This window comes from Neophocaena asiaeorientalis, unplaced genomic scaffold (genome assembly GCF_003031525.2).
Source record: "Neophocaena asiaeorientalis asiaeorientalis breed wild unplaced genomic scaffold, Neophocaena_asiaeorientalis_V1.1 scaffold668, whole genome shotgun sequence".
Taxonomy (NCBI): Eukaryota; Metazoa; Chordata; class Mammalia; order Artiodactyla; family Phocoenidae; genus Neophocaena; species Neophocaena asiaeorientalis.
The window spans coordinates 146,986-166,166 of record NW_020174264.1 but is presented as its reverse complement, the minus strand read 5'-3'; the positions used below and the strand labels follow the sequence as shown (position 1 = coordinate 166,166).

The 19,181-nt window shown below is 45.9% G+C and overlaps 1 protein-coding gene across 1 annotated transcript in view; it reads left to right on the top strand.

The window, feature by feature from the left end:
* The first annotated feature begins 670 nt into the window (after window positions 1-670).
* Window positions 671-19,181, top strand: part of GPM6B (glycoprotein M6B) — a 43,703-nt gene continuing 25,192 nt past the window's right edge. The window contains exon 1 of the mRNA XM_024755246.1: window positions 671-775. Within this exon, the coding sequence (XP_024611014.1) occupies window positions 727-775 (49 nt within the window). The 5' untranslated portion in view covers window positions 671-726. The remainder of the gene's footprint in view (window positions 776-19,181) is intronic.

Here is a 19,181-nt window from a genome sequence, read left to right as displayed (position 1 = left end):
TAAGTCATACCGTATGATATTTGTCTTCTTACGGAAAGACACATGTTAAAGAAAGAAAAAGAAAATGGAGACCCTGGGCATGTCCTTTGACTAGATCCTGCCAGGGTCAGGGATAAATGAAATAAAACAAACGGTGATGCCCCGCCAAGGGGTCCCAGGGGCAAGAAAGAGTTTGCTTGTGCGAAGACACGCTTTCTGCTAGAACACACACCGGCCGATCGCTGAGTCACGTGGTGGGAGGGGGCTCTCTCCCCTCCGCTCCACAGCCCCTGCTGTGATGTCACAAGTCTATTCTTTCCTGGGAGAATTAATTAGCATTCATCGGGTGCAGCTGGCGAGGGAGGAAGGAGGGAGCCGGAGCGCACGCGTAGGCCAGTCAGAGGCGCAGCCCTGTCGGTCGGGGCGCTGGCCCCCCGGGAGCCGCATCGGGACTCGGCACCGGCGGGGCAGGCGGTGGCGGTTTTATAACCGGATTCTCCGTGACGTACGGCTGCCGGCTCCTTGGCAGCTATCTTTCTGGACCAGTAGGCAGAGGGGGATTGACGCCGACGAGACTTCTGCATCTTGGAAGGGACTGTAATCTTCTGTAGTGAAGAACAGAAGCTCTCAATCACGCGGGTGTAAATAAGAGCCGGAGGGGGGCCCAAAAGAAAAGGAAGAGGAGGGGAGAAGTGTGTATTGGGGGGAGCGGGCAAAGCATTTTTGGTGGATGGTACGAAGCCAGCCATGGAAACTGCAGCCGAGGAAAATACTGAACAAAGCCAAGAGAGAAAAGGTACCCAGGGTTCTGACAATAGCCTGTTTAAAGCTTTTCACTGGGGGCTTCAAAAGGGGTAGCCCGCTTTGCGTCTCGTGTAAAATAGCCTCTGAAACCATCCGGATGGCCTGGTCTGCTTTCACGGTGGTTTTCCTCCTGGAGGCTGATGTTAAACGAATAGAGCAGCCTCTCTTCAGTCCCCTCCTGGTCCAAACCCTTCTCCCGAAAGCGGTATTGCACAGAAGGAGGTCCGCAATCTGTCACCTTGGGTAGCTAGATTGGGGAAACTGTTTTAATTACCATAATGAGTCCTAACTGAGGTCCTAGGTTCTGCATGTTATATCCCAGGGACATGGGATGCATTGCTTTCTGCTAATGCCAAGGGGCAACTGGAGGGGCACGCGTATTAAATACGCTTCTGTTCCGCTGATGCGGTAGTGATTTTGGACCTTCTCTAATTTTCGTATTTAATACGATTGCCATTTCCGTGTATCTGACTCTGATATGTAATAACCATTTACAGTTGGAGCTTGAGAGAGGGAACGTCAGCTCTGTCCGCTAGTGCTGATGGAAGGCGTTGGCGGGGAGGTGCGGGGTGGGGTGTCTGCTATCTATGACTTGGAGATTTGTGGGAGGAAAATCCACACAGGTCCTGTTCCTCAAAGGGCATCTTAGAAAACATCCTGATCTTGACATACGGAATGGTTTTTGCGGGGAGAAATAAAGTGTTTTGCGGTAAGAAGGTGGCAGAAAATAGAAGCTAAAATTAATCTGTCTTTTCCTAGATAATGAGCAATTCAGGTTTGCCACCCGGTGGAATCAGCTCAGCCCGCGTGAGGTTAAGAGCATCTCACTGCATTGTAATTTATCTCCCTCACTCAAAGTTACAGACTGCTGTAAAGGCACAAGAACATATTCTGTGCCTGCAGTGGCTCTTATATCAAAAGCTACCCGTGCTAGTGTTATTTCTCATGACCCTGACATCCACTGACCGTCGCTAAACAATAGTCCTTCTCCCTGATAGAGGTACAGATATGTTTTATATAAGAATATGTAGGTCTGAAATTGCTGACAGTCAACTATTTTACACCTACAAAAACGGCAATTTCAAATCTCACCGTACCAGCGTGCTTGGGCAGGGCGATCCCTGCATAACGTTCTCTCCTGAACAGAGTAGTTTCACTTTTTAAATTAATTGCTTTTTAAAGTATGATAAAATATACAGATCATAAAATGTGCCATTTGAGCCATTTTTAGGTGAATAATTCAGTGGCGTTAAGTCCATAGCGCTTAGATTTCTAAAATTGGTAGTTGCTGAGCTTAATCCCTGCATCAAACCTACCGCCCCCCAAAACCCCCTGCCTTTTCTTGTATGTATATATTTTTTCACTTACGTGAATGACCGAATAGCAGTAAGAGAAACACTTGGAAATATTTATAAAGTTGAGGAACTGAGATAAAAGTTTAAAGGCTCGTTTCCGTGACGATTAGAGACAAAGCTTAGGGGATATAATCATGGAATAATAGCATTGTTGTGAGGAAGCCAATCACAGTTGTAGCGATTTTTCCCTAAAACAGATGCTTAGAACACACTTTTTATTAATATGGTGTTTGCCAGTGGCAGATAAAAACCACTTTGGTCTCCGCAAAAAACATACCTTTCGTTTTTCTCTCCAAAAGCAAGAAAGGGGCAGAAAATCAATGTAAAATCCTTACTACGCGATTGCGGGCCTCACCATCATTTATTCTTATGGAGTGCTATTATTTTATGTCAATTAAATATTTATTATTTAATACCGAAATCTCCAGGCTGTCACTACATCCCTGGCAATCTGTATATGAAAACTCGTTAGCTGTGGTTTCAGAAACAAAATTAGAAGCAGAAGGTAATTCCTGGAGGAACTTTAAAAATTACAAAATGGATAAACACTAGCTGTTTGTTAAGTAATTCAAAAATACCAAGTTACTGCACGATACCGTCACATGTATAATACATGCTTGAGTAAGAATACGGGCCAGGGGATGGATTTTGACCACAGCAGCAGGGGTTGTGAGCGCCCCGTGACCCACCAGAAATGTTGATCTGGAGGGTAGCCTGTTTACTAAGCTTCGGCTAGACGAACAAGTTCATCTGCCAGCTACACGGGATCAGAGCTCACATGAGTATCACATTTGTAGTTTGCCCCGTTTGTTCACCCGTTGTCATGCAAGGCACACACAGAGGCATAAAATGATAAACATGTTTGTAGCTGCTTACCACTCCAGGATTCCTTTAGATTTAATTTTAAATTTATAAAGTCAGTGTTTACTTCATTGACGTTAACATGTACAAATTTGACACAGAGAATGCATTATATAATTCTTGAGTGGGTGAATCTGTGGGGTTTTTTTATTCCTTTTTTCTTTTAAGCCTTTCAGCAAGGGATTTAATTTGCCAAATTGAATCCTCTACATTTTGTCACTTCCCACAGAGTTTTAACGCACATGTATTTTACCCCCCCGCCCCATTCTTCCTTTCCCATTTGTTGTCATAGTCGGTGGTAAGGGCAGTACTTGTCTCTGAATTTGGACTATTATCACCCAGTGGCTAATACCCAGTAGCTTGTAGATTAATGGCTTCAGATAATTATTACAGTGTTTACTAAGAATACAAATTAAACTTAGCTTTATAAGCTGACCTCAACTTTTCCAGCTGGTGTCACTTCCCAGGAGTTGCAGCAGGACAAAGAGAGCTGTTTCTTTAAACAGCCTCATAGCTTTTGTCACCGAACCCTACTGGATGATCGAAATTCACAAGAAGTAATTTAGCAGTTATTCAGGAATTTTTACAGAAAGCAAGAAGGTTTTCTCAGGCGGATGTAAGAAATGCCAAATTATTACAAAAGGCAGTTTTTAAATTGGAAGCATTAAATTAAATCAAAGTGTCGAGAATTGAGTGAGCAGATTAACTGAAATGAAATAAGTGGAGGAAATGAATAAGACAGAATGAAAGCAACTGGATCACGGGACTCAATAATAAAGAGATGCGAGTGAGGTTTCTGTTTATTCCTGTGGAGTATTACTTGATGTCAATTCATTTGTGAAAACCAATGCATCGAGAGTCGCTGGGAGGGTGTAATCTAGGGGCAGAAAAACAGTTGAATCACTCGCTCTATCGGATGGAAAAAACCCTAAGTATCTGTTAAGAAAATTATTTTTATTATACGTAGGAAATTGGAATCTACGGAAACAATTGTCAGGCTAGTTTAGCTCCTCTGAATCATTGCTCAAATAAATTTCAGAACTCCAGGGTTCAAATTAAATCTCTAAGCACATAAAAAGAAAAATGTAGAAAATCAGAAATAATGTGTAGTTTAAAATAAGTTACAGGACATAGTCAAAGTAAGAAATGAATTCACATGGTTGACCTGATTAAAAAATGAACACATCCATTTAAATCTTTTTATGTCTTAGGTGTTTGGGGTTTTTTGGTTTTTTTTTTTAATGTAGCAAAAGATGTACACTTTTGGCCCTCCTTTTTGTCATTGTTGTTTAGGAGGGAAAGCACTTTGTCCCCCGCATCGGCAGGCGGACTCCCAACCACTGCACCACCAGGGAAGCCCTGATTTATGAATTATTTGATGTTGAGATTTTTATTGACGTTTTCTGGCTTGACTACATACATATGGTATGGAGAAGGTTGTAGATGCAGTTTTTCCCTATGAGAATCTGCCAAGGAGGACATTTGAAGAGAGGGTGTCTGGGGATAAGGCTGTAGAGAAAAGCGGGGCCGGCCAGATGGTGCTGGACATATGTGGTAGGTATGATACAGCTTGCTTTTTTTTTTTTTAGAAAATTTAAATGTGGAGAAGATCTCAGCAAGCCAGTTGATACCTCTCCTCCTTTGATATTATAGTTTCCAATAGCATCCTTTTAAATACTCGGCCTCGCTCATTCATTAGACAAAGAATTCGGACTCATTTCCGGAAATGTAGCTTTGCCTTCCTTGAAATTGAGTGGAAATCTTGAATTCAGATTGTAACGTTAAAAATTGTGTTTCTCTCTTATTTGGAAGTACACGCCAACTTAAAGTAAGTAATCTTCATAACGTGACTTCCCAGCCTTGCTGTATCTGAGAACATGTGACATAGGCAGTGTCCCCATGACGTAAGTTTCCCCTCACTGGGCCTGGTGAAAAATGGGACTGTTCTGAGATACTCCCTTGCTTTTTTCTCCTTGGGACCCGGTGTACCTCCATGTGAGATGGTTGGCCAGGAATAAGGCTGGCTGTGGGACAGAGGAAGAAGGTGGCTGTTGAGAGAGGGAGGCTACAATCCCAGCTTCACAAATGTACCTGCTTGTGTATTCATTTGTTCATTTATTTATTCATTTAATAATGTTCCTCTCTGAAACATCATCCTTCCTCTGTCCCCTCAGCTCACGTCATAGGGGCAGAAGGGTGCTAACTCATCTTAGGGACCATTCTGTGGAGTATCATCTTGCTGATTGGTGGCAAGAGGAGAATTGATGATGCCCAAGAGGAGGATTTTGACCCTTAGCCCAGAGAATATGTGATAAGAGAAAATAAAATACTGTCCTGTTTTGTAGGATTTGATTAATTGCATTACCTTTTTTGTATATTCAAACCTTACTAGCTGTCTTTGATATCATGGGTCAGAGTACTTGATCTGTAAAGGGCCCAAGAGTAAATAATTAGGCTCTGTGGGCCACAGAGTCTGTTGTAACTACTCAAAGGAATGAAACTGGGTCATTTGTAGCGAAGTGGATGGATCTAGAGACTGTCCTACGGAGTGAAGTAAGTCAGAAAGAGAAAAACAAATATCGTATATTAACGCATGTATGTGGAACCTAGAAAAATGGTGCAGATGAACCGGTTGGCAGGGCAGAAATGGAGACGCAGACGTAGAGAACAACACGTGGACACCGAGGGGGGAAAGCGGGGCGGGTGGTGGTGGTGGTGTGATGTATCGGGAGATTGGGATTGGCGTGGATACACTGATGTGTATAAAATGGATGACTAATAAGAATAATAATTTTTAAAAAGCTACCAGACAGACGATAAACAAATGGGTGTGGCTGTATTGCAATCAAACTTTATTTACAAAACCAGGTGGCCGTCATCGGCCGACCTCTGCTATATCCTATAGTGGTGTTATAGCTTCCTTTAATATTTTAAGTACTAGCTAAAAATGGAGGAGGATTGACGTAGCTTTCACAGACCTGGCCCAGTGAGTATAGTCTTTCTAGGAAGCTCAGTCTTTGTCATTTAGGTGCTTCCAGTGATCATTTCCTAGATGGCCGAAAGCATACCGGTCTGCAGTTTAGTTATTCAGCCTCGTCCCTAAATTACGTCATCTGAGTAAATGGGGGGAAAAGTGTACACAGCATTATTTTGATTTCTTTTCCTCAAGTCCCCGTCGTTTGTCATACCTACTTTGGCGATGACCACCCAGTTGTGTGTCTCGCCATCAGTCACCATCGTTCCCCTCAGCCCCATCCATGAGTAGTATCTGAGATGTCACAGTCTTCTGTGCTTCTTTCCGAATACCAGTCAGTCTCCTGCCCACCTCTCCCTTCTCCTCTCTAAGGGGAATGTTTGCAGGCTTCCCTCTGAAGGGCATAAGCCAGGATCTTCCTAGGTCTGTACATTTTCCCACTTCTTGACAGTTACTCAGGAGCTGAGGCTTCTCCTTGCACTCATGTGACTCCCTTTTAAGCGTTGGGACCCTGCCCTTTTAAACGAAACATATACTGTGCTCTTTGAAATTTTATAATTTGGTATTTAATGTCTTTATTTAAGTCTGGCTCAGAAATATAAAATAGACATGATTTTCCTTCCCTTCATATCTAAAGATTAATTGTTGTCCAAAGGCATTCCCAGTAGAAGTGGAAAGCATCCACCCACTTGCGGATCCCATCTCCACGTCTCGGGCTTGGCTGTCCTGTTTTTCTAAGGAAACACATGAGCGTTGGGCGTTCTGTGATTTTTCATTGTCATTGCCAAGCAGCCTGTGCCTGATTGCCTACGTGAAGAGACACGGGCAGAGAATGGATGAATCCTTTGCAAAGATCCCCTGAATTGCATGGCCTGGCTGGGGTGCAGTCAGGGTGGTGGGGGACCTAGGGGCCCATTGCTTGATCCACAGGCTCCCAGGATGCTCCCCTGCATTCTACCAAATATTTATTCAGCAGACATTGACTGGGCACCAACTGTGTGTTGGGCTTGGAGGGAGAACTTTTTTGCAAGGAGGATGAAAATTTTTCAGATAGAAGTGATCGAGCTCCTTGGAATCCTCTTGCTTGAGGTCGACACGGAGGGCTTACAGCCACTCTAACCGAGAGGAAATCAGCTCATACCATGAGGCCACTTGACCTCCTTCTGGTTCTTTCCACCAGCCCCACTGGGTTTCTCCGCTTTCGGGGAATGTAGCGCAACCCATGTATGAGAGAGACTCACCCAAAATCTGAATCCAGGAAAGGCTGAGAGTTCAGAACTTTTAAGAACCCTGAAGTAACCTCAGGAGCTTGCGACCTGACAGATGTCTTTACAAGGCACAGAAGCACAGCTCACCTCCAAAGAGACCTCAGCAGAAGAGTAGAAAATTACAGCAAGTGCACAGGCCCCCGGCTGTGTGATCGCGGGCAGGGGACGTACCTTTCTGTTGCCCTTCTTCGTTTGTAGGTATTGGCATATCCCAGCTGTTCTAAGGTGTGATCGCTTACGAGGGAATCTGATGTGAACTTAATGCATGTTTAGAGGGCGTCTGAAATTCAGAACCAGGCAGATCCATCTCCTCTGACCCTAAACAGGGTCCTAAAATAAATTGCTTCAGGAAATTGGATCCCCACGATTACCAGTGGGGAATTTTGAAGTGTGTCCAGTATTCCATGGGAGATCAAAGAAGCCCAACTAAAGAAATTGTGGACTGACTGACGTGACAACTGTAGATTGAGCAAAGATTCTTTTTGAAAGGGCTGTCGTGATCATGACTCAAACATTGGAGGTACTAAGGTGACTGGCGGTGGAAAGAATCAGAACAGGTGACAGTCCTTAAACATGTATTGACTTAGATAATTTTGCCTATGTTACACATAAAAAAAAAAGAACAAAAACCGTTAGACTTCGTGGAAAAAAAAAAGATCCTGAGGTAACGAGTGCAACATGCTTTGCTTGGTGGCCAGCACGCGGTGAGCACTCTGTAGATTAGAAGCGTCGTCATGTTCATTAACAACAAAACCAGCAGCAGTAAAAATACTTTTATCGTGCAGCTCTGATCTTGTCCTCGCATCGTTTTTTCCCCTTTCAAATGTCATTAAAAGTCTTTAACTGTCTTTTCAATGTCTCTAAAAGACAGTTTTACTTTACCTTGAAGCCAAAAAGGTTTGCCCTAAAACTCCACCTAGAAACGTAGGTCTCCACTTCCCAAGTGGAAATACCTTGAGAGTTTTCAGAGATTGTGGAGAGCAGAGATGGGTTTTCGTAACAGCCGGTGAGGTTTTCAGTGGACCCAGTCAGAGCAGTAGCCTTTTTGCCTCACAACATGGCAGTTTGCTTAGTCCTTAGCCTCAGTGCTCTGAGGTGCCCAGGGCATTATAACCTGCTCTTCTGATGGAATAATTACCCACATCAGTGTCAGCAGCACTTTTTTAATCCTTAAATATTTGTGGCACTCAAGAGGACGTAACCCGTCATTAGGTTTGATGGGATTCTCACCTATAAACTGGCCATAGTGACCTTATGGTCTCTTAGGGATTTCAAGGTTGTAATTCAACTAAGAGTTACGAGCCAGCATCTGATTCTGTGTCAGGCAAGTTGATAGATATTTTTCTCTCCAATCCCCTAAGAAGTAAGAAATACAGTCAGATTACCAGATAAGGGCCTGAGTCTCCAGGAGGCCCCTTGTCACCTCATGTGGGAGGAAGCAGTGCTTCAGGCCCAAGACCAGCAGCCGTTTCTCTATAAAGACACTGGGAGATCACTGGAACAGGATTTAATATGGAACATTCTAGACTCTGAAGTCCTGAGCTTAGATAAGATGAAGTGACAGAGAATATTGCAGATGTCAGTGGAAGGACAGGAGTTTTCATCCAAGGTTCAGCAGACCATGGGGTCATTGGCCATACTTTGCAGGCTGGAACTAGGCGCCGTCATAGCAAGCCTGGATTCACCCTCGCTTGTGTAGCTGCAGTAATGATGGTGCTCTGTGGGTCTGAAAGTGAAAGAAACAGAAAGAAACATACGATGATGAGAAGCCAGATTTTCCTTGTAAATAGTGTCTGCCCAAAATGATCATTCTAAGGGGCGGGACTTGGGGGGAGATGGAGAAAATACAGAAAGAAAAGACAATATTGGTGATTTTTGTCAATTTAACTTGAAAAATGGAGGAGGAGAGTAACGTTCTCCGTGTATTATGCTGAGTTGATAAGGTGATACTGAAAGGTTGCAATTCAGTAGCATATTTTGTGAGCTCCCTGTTTCCTTGAACTATATGGTAAAAGAATAAATTAAAATGCTGATGTAGAATCTTTGCTGGAGATAGAGACACTGACTCTTTGCCACCTGAAATTGGCAGTGAACAGCAGAGCTGAAATGGAAATTGGCAGGTACCACTGGATGTACCCAGGCTCAAAGAACCACCAGTACCGTCCCGTGCCAACCCTGGGGGACAGGGCTAGCCTCTTGAGCAGTCCAGGTAAATACAGCCTCGGGGTGAATTCGCACAGCAAGTCTTCTGTTATCTTTAATATGATTTGTGATAGCTCTTTCGGTTTGGTGTTGTTTTCTGTTTTGCTTGATGCATTAATTTGTTCACAGGGGTAGGGGTGGAATTAGCCCCTTAAGATTTTTTTTCATCCTCTTTCTTTTTCTCTCTTCCTTTCCATTCCACCCCATCTTTCACCTGTCTCTTCTCCCTCCTCCCTGTTTCCTCCCCCTCACCTCTTCTCAAAAGGAGCAGTGTACAGTGAGGTATGCCTTGGGGCTAAGCACGAAATTTCTAATATCTGAACCAATAACGGGTTGGGGGGGGGGCGTCACACATGCCCATCATGGGACCAAGAACTGAGCCAGGACATTTGAGGCGCCTGGGCTCTGAGGGTGCTGTCAGTGTCCCCACATGTCTTTCTGGCCACACTGCTCTGCCACGCTCTGATCTCACATCAGTCCATTGCCTTTGAGAAGGAAAACTCAGAGCCCATGAAATGACGAGCAGATCCCTGGGTACGCCATCCCGTCAGGTAGGTCCACAGGGTCCGCTTTCCAGTCTCCTTGCTCAGGAGGAGCGCCGGTCTCTCGGAACGTCTAAGTGTTGGGTCGGGGTGAACTGTGCATCAGCCCATCTGGGGACCCGGACGGGGAGAAGGCTGAGCGATGTGCACAGCCACCCTCCACATCCTCGAAGTCCGCACAAAGCACCCTCATACTCAGCTCAGTGAGCTAAAATTCGGTGGTTTCAAGTTACTTAAAATGTGAATATAAAGGGATGGTGTTGGGTCAGAGAAACACAACAGGCTTCAAGTTCCGCTGTAATTCTCTGTGAACCCATAGCAGCATTCCTCCCAAATGTTTGCTTACTTCTGCAGGAATAAATCAGAAATGACCGCATGGAACCTGCAAGTCTAGAAAGAGCGATCCTGAGGTACAACGTCAGACGCACGTTGAGTTACAAAGTCAGACCACCTGTAATTCATTTAAATCTTTTCTTTAAAACCTACATTGGGGCTTCAGGTTAATTAACGTGAAATCTGACTTTGGGATTAGTTCTACACCTTGAGTGACAGATTCCTTCCCTCAACCTCTGGCCACTAGGCGCCAGCCCCGTGTGTGCCTGTGTAGTGCCAGTTAGAAGAGGTGAGCAAGAAATGCCATCAGACAGTTGTTCTCTTGGATCCTTCGAAGGATGGAAGGTTCTGGAATCTTGAGTTTTAAAAATTACCATTGGACATGTATCCATACAGTGGAATACCGTGCGGCAGTGGAAGGGAATGAAGTACGCGTGATACACACTGTGACGTGGATGCATCTCAGAAACAGGATGCTGAGTAAAAGCTGACACGAGAACAAATACCGTAGGGGTTCCGTCGATAAGAAATGTCCAGAATTGGCAAATCCAGAGAGACAGAAAATAGCTGAGTGTTTGCCAGAGGCTGGGGTAGAAGGGGTTTTAAAATTAGATCGTGGTGCTGGTTGCACCACTCTGTAAATGGACTCAAAACCACTGGATTGCACGCTTAAAACAGGTGAATTTTCTATGTAAACTTAGCTCAACAAAGCAATTTTTAAAAATAATTCTACAGCACTTCTATTGATTGATTGATTGATTGGCTGTGTTGGGTCTTCGTTTCTGTGCGAGGGCTTTCTCCAGTTGCGGTGAGCAGGGGCCACTCTTCATCGCGGTGCGCGGGCCTCTCACTATCGCGGCCTCTCTTGTTGCGGAGCACAAGCTCCAGATGCGCAGGCTCAGCGGTTGTGGCTCACGGGCCCAGTTGCTCCGCGGCATGTGGGATCTTCCCGGACCGGGGCTCGAACCCGTGTCCCCTGCACCGGCAGGCAGACTCTCAACCACTGCACCACCAGAGAAGCCCAACAAAGCAATTTTTAAAACGCTCCCCCCGCCAAAGCAAAATGAAACGGGCACAATTCAGTGGCAGAGAGACAGAATGAACAGTATTTGCTAACATGACAAGAAGGTCCCCAAAGTATCCGAAAGTACTGCCAGAAAGAGAAAGGTCTTCCTCTTAAGAATGTGTCAGAAGACACCAGCCTAGTTAGAAATTGAGAAGAAAACGAAGCATCTTTCCTGGATTTGGGTGGTAAAGCGTAAAGGTCAGTATGGGCATTCTAAGGAGCAGTGGCAGCTGAGAAGAAAAAATACAAGCCTCCAATTTCCTCTCCGAAACCTCTGGGGCCAAATTTATTTAAGAATTCAGAAGAGTTGAGGTTTTTGAAAAGTGACGTGGCACACATACCACGTGTGCGGCGCCACGTCCCCAGTCAGGTCTGGGTGCATCCCCCGAGTCCAACACGTGGATCTTTCTGGAGAGCCGGAGTTACGTTTGGGCGTCAGGGAAATTCAGTGCAGAACAGGTTTTGCTGCCAGATGAGCTCGACCCCCCTCCCCCTACCCAAAAAAAAAGCCCCTTAATTTTCAGAGTTTTCGGAATTCTGGAATGGGATGATGAGAGATCGTAGGACTCTATTAGTTCTCACGTTGCTGGTGATATTTCCGGTGAGAATTCCACGAACGAGCAGGTTCTCTTCGGAGTGGGGAGAAACAAAATCACTGAACTTGATCTCTAGCATCATCTTGCCACATCCCGAAATGGTCTCCATGCACCTGTGGTGGTACCTGTGTGTGTGCGGGGGGGACATCACTGGGGGAGACGTGCCCGTGTGGCACATGCACTGTGGCCATGTGTGTCTGGAGCCGGGGCAGAGGCCTCACGTGGGATGGTGTGAAGAGGCCATCGCGGGCCCCGGAGTGAGGGGAGCGAACGCAGCCGTGGGGTCACTTTCCTAGTTGCCTGGAGATTTTGCCAGCTCCTCCATCAGTGCAGTTGCCATTCTGTGCTTAGATCCCAAACCAGATGGTGTGAGGGAAAAAATAGAGGATTCCATATGGCTCTTGTGTCTTGCTTTTTTTTTTTTTCTTCCCCTCAACCTACTTATTCCCCGTTGGAGAAGTCAAGGTGCTTCCAGTTTGCTTTGCCTTGATCGTTTCCCATTTTCCTTCTTGGGTGTAACTTCTCCGCAGAATTACATTTTTAGCACTTGGTTAGTTAATCCTTCACCATCTGTTTCTTCTTTTTTCATTGTTTAATTTCTTTGACCAGGTAACATCCCCATCTTCTCTAGGCCTCCAGGAAATCAAAGGATGAGTGGCCACAAGGGCAACCCCATGTGACGCTGCCTTGGGGACCTAGGCCTGAGATGCTGGCCTGAGACAGTGGCACTCGGGAAAGAAGGAACTGTTATGGCTACAGCTGCACTCGACGGAATATTATGCTTCATGTGTGCTTCAAGCTACTGTGGGTTGTGTTACACAGGCTTCACTCAAGAGTGTCACCTGAGAGAATTTCGATCCTCTGTTCCAAGTGTGGTCTGTGGACCAGCAGGATCAGCATCGCCTGGAAGCTTCAGCCAAATGCGGAGTCTCAGGCCCCGCCCCAGGCCTGCTGAATCCGAATCTGCATTTGGACAAGATTTCCAGATGGTTCCTGGGCACAGTTTGGGAAGCACTAATTTAGAGGCAGGTGCAAAAGCAAGAAGGGAGAAGACAGGAAGGAATCGAAGCAGTGAATTTACCCTTAAAAGTTCTAGAAATCTCTATATTTAGAGAAGACGGAGAATTGCTTAAGGTGTCCATTCTCCTTTCTCTCTCTATTTATGAGGAGGCAGGTATAAGAATTGCCAGTCGTTAAGGCACTGAGTCCTGGTTAGTTTGAAAGGCCAGTGACCTCTGATTCTCCTGTCTACTTGCCTGAATATGTGCTTTCTCTGATTCCTTTGTTTAAAATCTTGGTGGAGGAGAGTGGGGAGGGGCATCGAAAGGTGGGGACAGCTTGTTTTCTTGTGGAGAGAAAGAGGAGAAAGTAGTTGACGGGAGCTGGGAGAAGTTCTTTTTTCTCTTTTTTAAAGATTTGTTTATTATTTATTTAACTTATTTTTGGCCGCGTCAGGTCTTAGTTGCGGCATGCAGGATCTTTCGTTGCGGCACGCGGGCTCTTCATGTGTTGCGCGGGCTTCTCTCTAGTTGTGGCGGGCGGGTTTTCTCTTCTCTAGTTGTGGCGGGCGGGTTTTCTCTTCTCTAGTTGTGGCGCGCAGGCTCCGGGGCGCGTGGGCTCTGTAGTTTGCGGCACGTGGGCTCTAGACGAGGCTCGCGGGCTTACTTGCCCCGTGGCATGTGGGATCTTAGTTCTCCAACCAGGGATCGAACCCACGTCCCCTGCATTGGAGGGCAGATTCTTTACCACTGGACCACCAGGGAAGTCCCCCTCGTCACCTTCTTGAATATAATCCAGTGACATGCAAGATGCGGTCACTTAATATGGCTATAAGCTAAGGGACCAAGAATGACTATTCAGACACTGGTAAATCTGTATGTAGTTTGGCATTCAATCCGCCAGATAAGGAGTAGAAAAACCACCCCCTTCCACCAGTTCCCCTTCTGGCCATCTTCCAAATCTAAATGGCTCTGATGCTTGGGTTAAGATGACTGTAGATAATTCCAGAAGTCCAAAGAGACCACCCTGTCACATACGGGCTAGAATGGAGAGTGTGGGGGGAGCACGGGGAATGTTGGTGTTTAGCTGAGAGTTTAGCAGGAAGCCCACGTGTTGGGATTTCCATGGCCAAGCATGGATTCCTGAGCCGCCGTGAGGGGCAAGCAAGCATTTCCTGCCTGTCCACTGCTGTGAATCAGGTCACCCTGTTGGGCTCCATGTATCTGCCCAGGTGTGACCTGAGAAGGCGGGCCCCCAGAGATCCCCAACCTTTCTCTCTGGCCCCTGAGCCTGGGACTTCTCTGTTGTGGATCCGCTTTATAGAGTGACACCTGGGATATGTGAGTCCTGGGAAATGCTGTTGGATTTGTTATTCTTTCATGTCACTCTGCCCTAACCTAAGGTTGTAAGGCCACTACATTTGAGGCCTTTTCTGCAAATACTTGAAATGTATTTCATGGTGGGGAACCCTTAATCTCTTCATGTGCGTCTTTGGGCTCTGTTGCTGGTTGCATGAGGACTGTACCCAGTGGTCTGATGGTGTCGTGTGGGCTCTCGGGCGGGGTGGCTTTTCCCCAGAGTCTGGTCGGAGAAGCTCTCTTGGTTTGCACAGCTCTGGCCGGGGGAGGCACCCAGTCTGTCTGATGGCTTCCAGTGATTCAAGGTGTTTCAGGTTAGATGGAGGTGAACAATGGACACAGTGCAAGCACATTCTAGCTCAGGTTAATGCTATCGATATAATGTTTCTGAGTTTCTTAAGAGTTCTTTGCATTTTGTTTTCTGCTGTGGATTAATTATTTCATTTTCAAACTACCTGCAGTTTTCACCAAAAACATGTGCCCCTATAGAGCAGGTAACTGTTTTGTATCTTATTTACCAAAGGCTATTATGTCAGCCGTATACATATAATTTTTCATTTACAAATGTTCAACTTTTTATCGGCTATGCTGTTGGTATATGATTAGCACTCAATTATGTAGCAGTGGCTGCGACTGTGTCTGTGATATATAGAACTCCCTTTGCCTTTTGGTCTTGTGTCTGTCCCTCAGCTCAGAGCAGGCAGACAGAGAAAGCAGAGATGAAAAGCAGATGGATCAGTACTGAGTATAAGTCTGGAGCTTTCTCTCAGGTGCAGCGTCTGGTTTTAGGGACACTGACTTGGATTATTCAAAGCAGTGATTCGCAGTCTTTTAGAAATAGTGACGTCTGATCTTTGTTTCCTTTATGATGCCCCTTGTGTTGTATGTTTTCATTTTGGGTTAATTAAAATTAATTTTGTCTTGAACTCTTTCGCCACCCTTAGAGCTAACTGGAGACATTGGGAAGCAGCTGAAGTCTGCTGCTAGAGGCTAGAGTCTCCCCGCCTTCCCCCTCAGGCTGTGTCCTTTCGGGGGTCCCTGTTCACTCACACCCATGTGTTTCCATATCTGTCAAAAGCTTATATAAAATGGCTTGTGTACTAGAAAACAGAAAGCTCTGGGTGTCTGAGTCATTTAAGTGGGATGAGGCTTCCTCTGAAGAGCATCACGCTTGCGTTTTATCTGGGAACTTCCATGGACAGTGCTTTCACCCTGAGGAATAACTCTAGTGGTGAAATGTCAGGCCAGTAGGAGAGGCGATGGGATGAAGACGAGCCTTTTCATGGTCTTAAGACAACCTGGTTTACGTTCATGTGCTCTTTCCCAGTGGTGACACATGGAGATTACGGAGATTCCTGTGAGGACTTGGCTTAGACCAGGCTGGTGATGCCACCCACTGTGGTTTTGTGAATAAAGTTTTATTAGAACCAGCTACACCCATTCATTTACAGATTGTCTGTGGCTGCTTTCCTGCGAGAACAGCAGAATTCAGTGGTTGCAACCATATGCTCTGCAAAGCCAAAAATAGTTACTATCTGGCCCTTTCCATTAAAAAAAAAAAAGCCAACCCCTGACTTAGAGTAATTGCATTCTTAGCACACGTTGCAAGTCCAGTCTACTTATGGTAGGCAAGACCTAAAAATTCTGCTAGTCACTCAGTTTCCTAGAATCTTCTCCCTCCGAGATCCCTCACCTTCTTCTCTTCAGGCTCCAGATCCTTGCTCCCTGGGGTACTTGTTGTTCACAGGCTTTAGACTAAAGCTCAGCCCTTCTTCAGAGGGTCTCTTGGCTCTTTCTGGAAGCTCAGCCCCTCTTTCAGGTCCCTCTTTGAGTGTTCCCGTAATATACCAAGTCCTGTTAAATGGGTGCCATGGAGCTGTTTTCATCTATTATACCGTTCATTGTACTTTAGCAAGTTTTATTTTCTGTGATATGTAAAAGATCATTTATATCTTGTTAAGGGCAATATTGGGGGTCATTTCTTTTTTTCTTTTTTCTTTTTTTTTTGCGGTACGCGGGCCTCTCACTGTTGTGGCCTCTCCCGTTGTGGAGCACAGGCTCCGGATGCGCAGGCTCAGCGGCCATGGCTCACGGGCCCAGCCGCTCCACGGCCTGTGGGATCCTCCCGGACCGGGGCATGAACCCGTGTCCCCTGCATCGGCAGGCGGACTCTCAACCACTGCGCCACCAGGGAAGCCCTTGGGGGTAATTTCTTTAAGTGATTTTTCAAAGTATGGGCCTCTGATGCCCTGAATCAGAATCACCAAGGATTTCGGTTAAACATTCAGATTCCCAGGCCCCCCCTTTAGGGTGGGTCCCAGGAATTTGATATGTTTTAATAAGCTCCCCAGGCAGTTCAGAGCCACACTGAAGTCTGACCACCGCTACTGTATACATAGAGGATCATAACGTTGGATGAGAAAATAGTCCCTCGTTACAACATCTTTGGTGAAGTATCATTCCCGTTCAAAATACCTATCTGAAGAACAGGATAAATCTGAAATTCAGAGACAACGTGTACACATATCCACCATCAAGATGCCCGAAGCCAAATCACCACATCCTTAGCAGACAGTGAATTAGAAGCAAACTTCTCTTGATGTTTTAATATTGTCATTGCATCTTTGTGTATTAAAAAACGCAGAAAGATTTGACGGTAGAGGTGCAGGCAGACACCAGAGCTGAAGCTGTGTATTAGTTATCTTTTGTTGCATAACTAATTAATCTTAAACTTAGCAGCCAGGAACAACAACATATATTATCTCAGTTTCTGTAGGTCAGGAGTCTGGGCTCTGCTTAGCTGCAGATCACTTTTGTGGCTGTTCGCAGGACTCAGTTCCTCAAAGACTGTGGGACTGGGAGCCTCAGTTCCTCACTAGCTGTTGGCCCAAGACCTCCCTTGATTCCTTGCCATGTGGGCTTTCCCATATCTCCCTGATGACATGACAGCTGGCTTCATCAGAGAGCGCTGGTGAGCAGGTAAGAGAGAGTGCCAGCAAGGGAGAAGAGAGAATGCTAGGAAGACAGAAGTCAGTCTTTTGAAACCTTATCGGGGAAGCTAGTCAGCAAGTTCAGCGCACACTCAGGGGGAGGGAATTACACAAGGGTATGAATATCGGGGGGTGAGGATCATCGGGGGTGTCTTAGAAGGCCGACTGCTACAAGCTGTATAAACATTTCAAAATGGAAATGCGTCATGTGCCTCCTTACAGCACTGTCTTCTCTCCTTTCCCCCTCGCTTTCCTGTCACCAAGTGGGGGAGCCCACAGGTTCTGTAGCCACAGGATACGTCCCCCCAGCCCATCCCAGCCAGGTTGATGTGGCTCCTGCCTTTTGCCGCCAATTCTTAGTTTCCAAAGGGGACTCGTAACCTTTTAACATTACTAGCATCTTTTGTAAAAATCAAACTTAAGAAGCAGATTTTAAAAAGAAAAGGGAAAAAAAAAAAAAAAAAAAAAAAAAAAAAAAAAAAAAAAAAACCCCCCCCTTTTTTTTTTTTTTTTTAACTTTTTTGAGGTGTAATTGGTATGCGTAAGCTGCGTATACTTAAAGTGGCCTATTTGATAAGTTTTGACATATGTATGTGCCCGTGAAACCAGCACCACAAGCAGGATGATGACATGTCCGTCAATCCCAAAGTTTCCCTGGGTCCCTTTATAAGCCCTCCCTCTCCAAGCAACCACTGATTTGCCTTCTGTCTCTCTGGGTTAGTTGACATTTTCTGGAATGGCCCTTGGGAAGATTGGTTCACATATATTCTCTCATCTTTTCTTGCCAAGCCATTCCCATAAAATGTTGTGTGACACTGACTGCTTCACAGCTCCAAGCTTCATCTGCTTTTCCCCCTTCCTGCCTCCACTGAAAACGCCCTGCCCCCCTCGAATACAACTCAGAAAGACCCATTCTGCTACCACCTACAGTGGGAGAGTTTAGTTTGCACCCACTCCAGTCCAGCCTACACACTAGTGCCAGATTAGTCTCTTAAAAGCACACCTCAGATCACGTCACTGGCTTGCTCACAAACCTTCCCTCTCTCCCCACTGCCTGCAAAATGAAGCACACGAGGCTTCAGGTTGCCTCAGAGGCCTCCCCACAGGAGGGGCCCACCTGCCTCTCCAGCTTCTCTCCTGATGCTGTCCTGGTCCCCTTGATAAACTTGGCCACGCCCTCAGGTCTCCCCACGTGCCGCTCACCACATCGGTCCTGTTCTCCTTTGCTCATACTTGTCAGTGTGTCCTAACCATGAGATCCTTCTGTTCTTTAAGGCCTGTCTACACCACTGCCACCCACACACCGTTTCCTAAGCTCCCCACGCTAAGCCAAGGAGATCTGTCCCTACCTCACTCCCCATGTCCCTAAGTCAACTCTCTCTTCATTCTACTGTAGTGATCTCTGATGTGTTTGTGTCCCTCACCCCACTCCAAAGTGTCAAGGCTGGGAGGGCAAACCAAACCGCTGCAGCCCCCAGCACAGTGCCTTGCACATAGCAGCAATTCAATCGACACTCAACTGAATCCAGTGGAATCCAGCAGCGCATAGACACTGTCGCCCAGATGGTCAAGGAGGTTGAGTGCTGCTAAAGCTTAATACTGCAGGGAGATCTCAGATTTCCTGAACACCCTACAGATCTTTGTGCTCTTAAAATCTCTGCCGTTTGGATTTAGAGCTAGCTTCCCCTATTCACTATCCGTTTCCCTGGTTCTTTGCTCCCCGCTTAACTAGGCTAATAGCACACACACGGTCTTTAGGAAAACTAAAGCCAGTTCCCACAAAAGGCGAAGGAAGAGACTGACAAGTGTCTTTTTCTTGTCTTTGTTTATTCTCACCATGTGAACATAACTTTC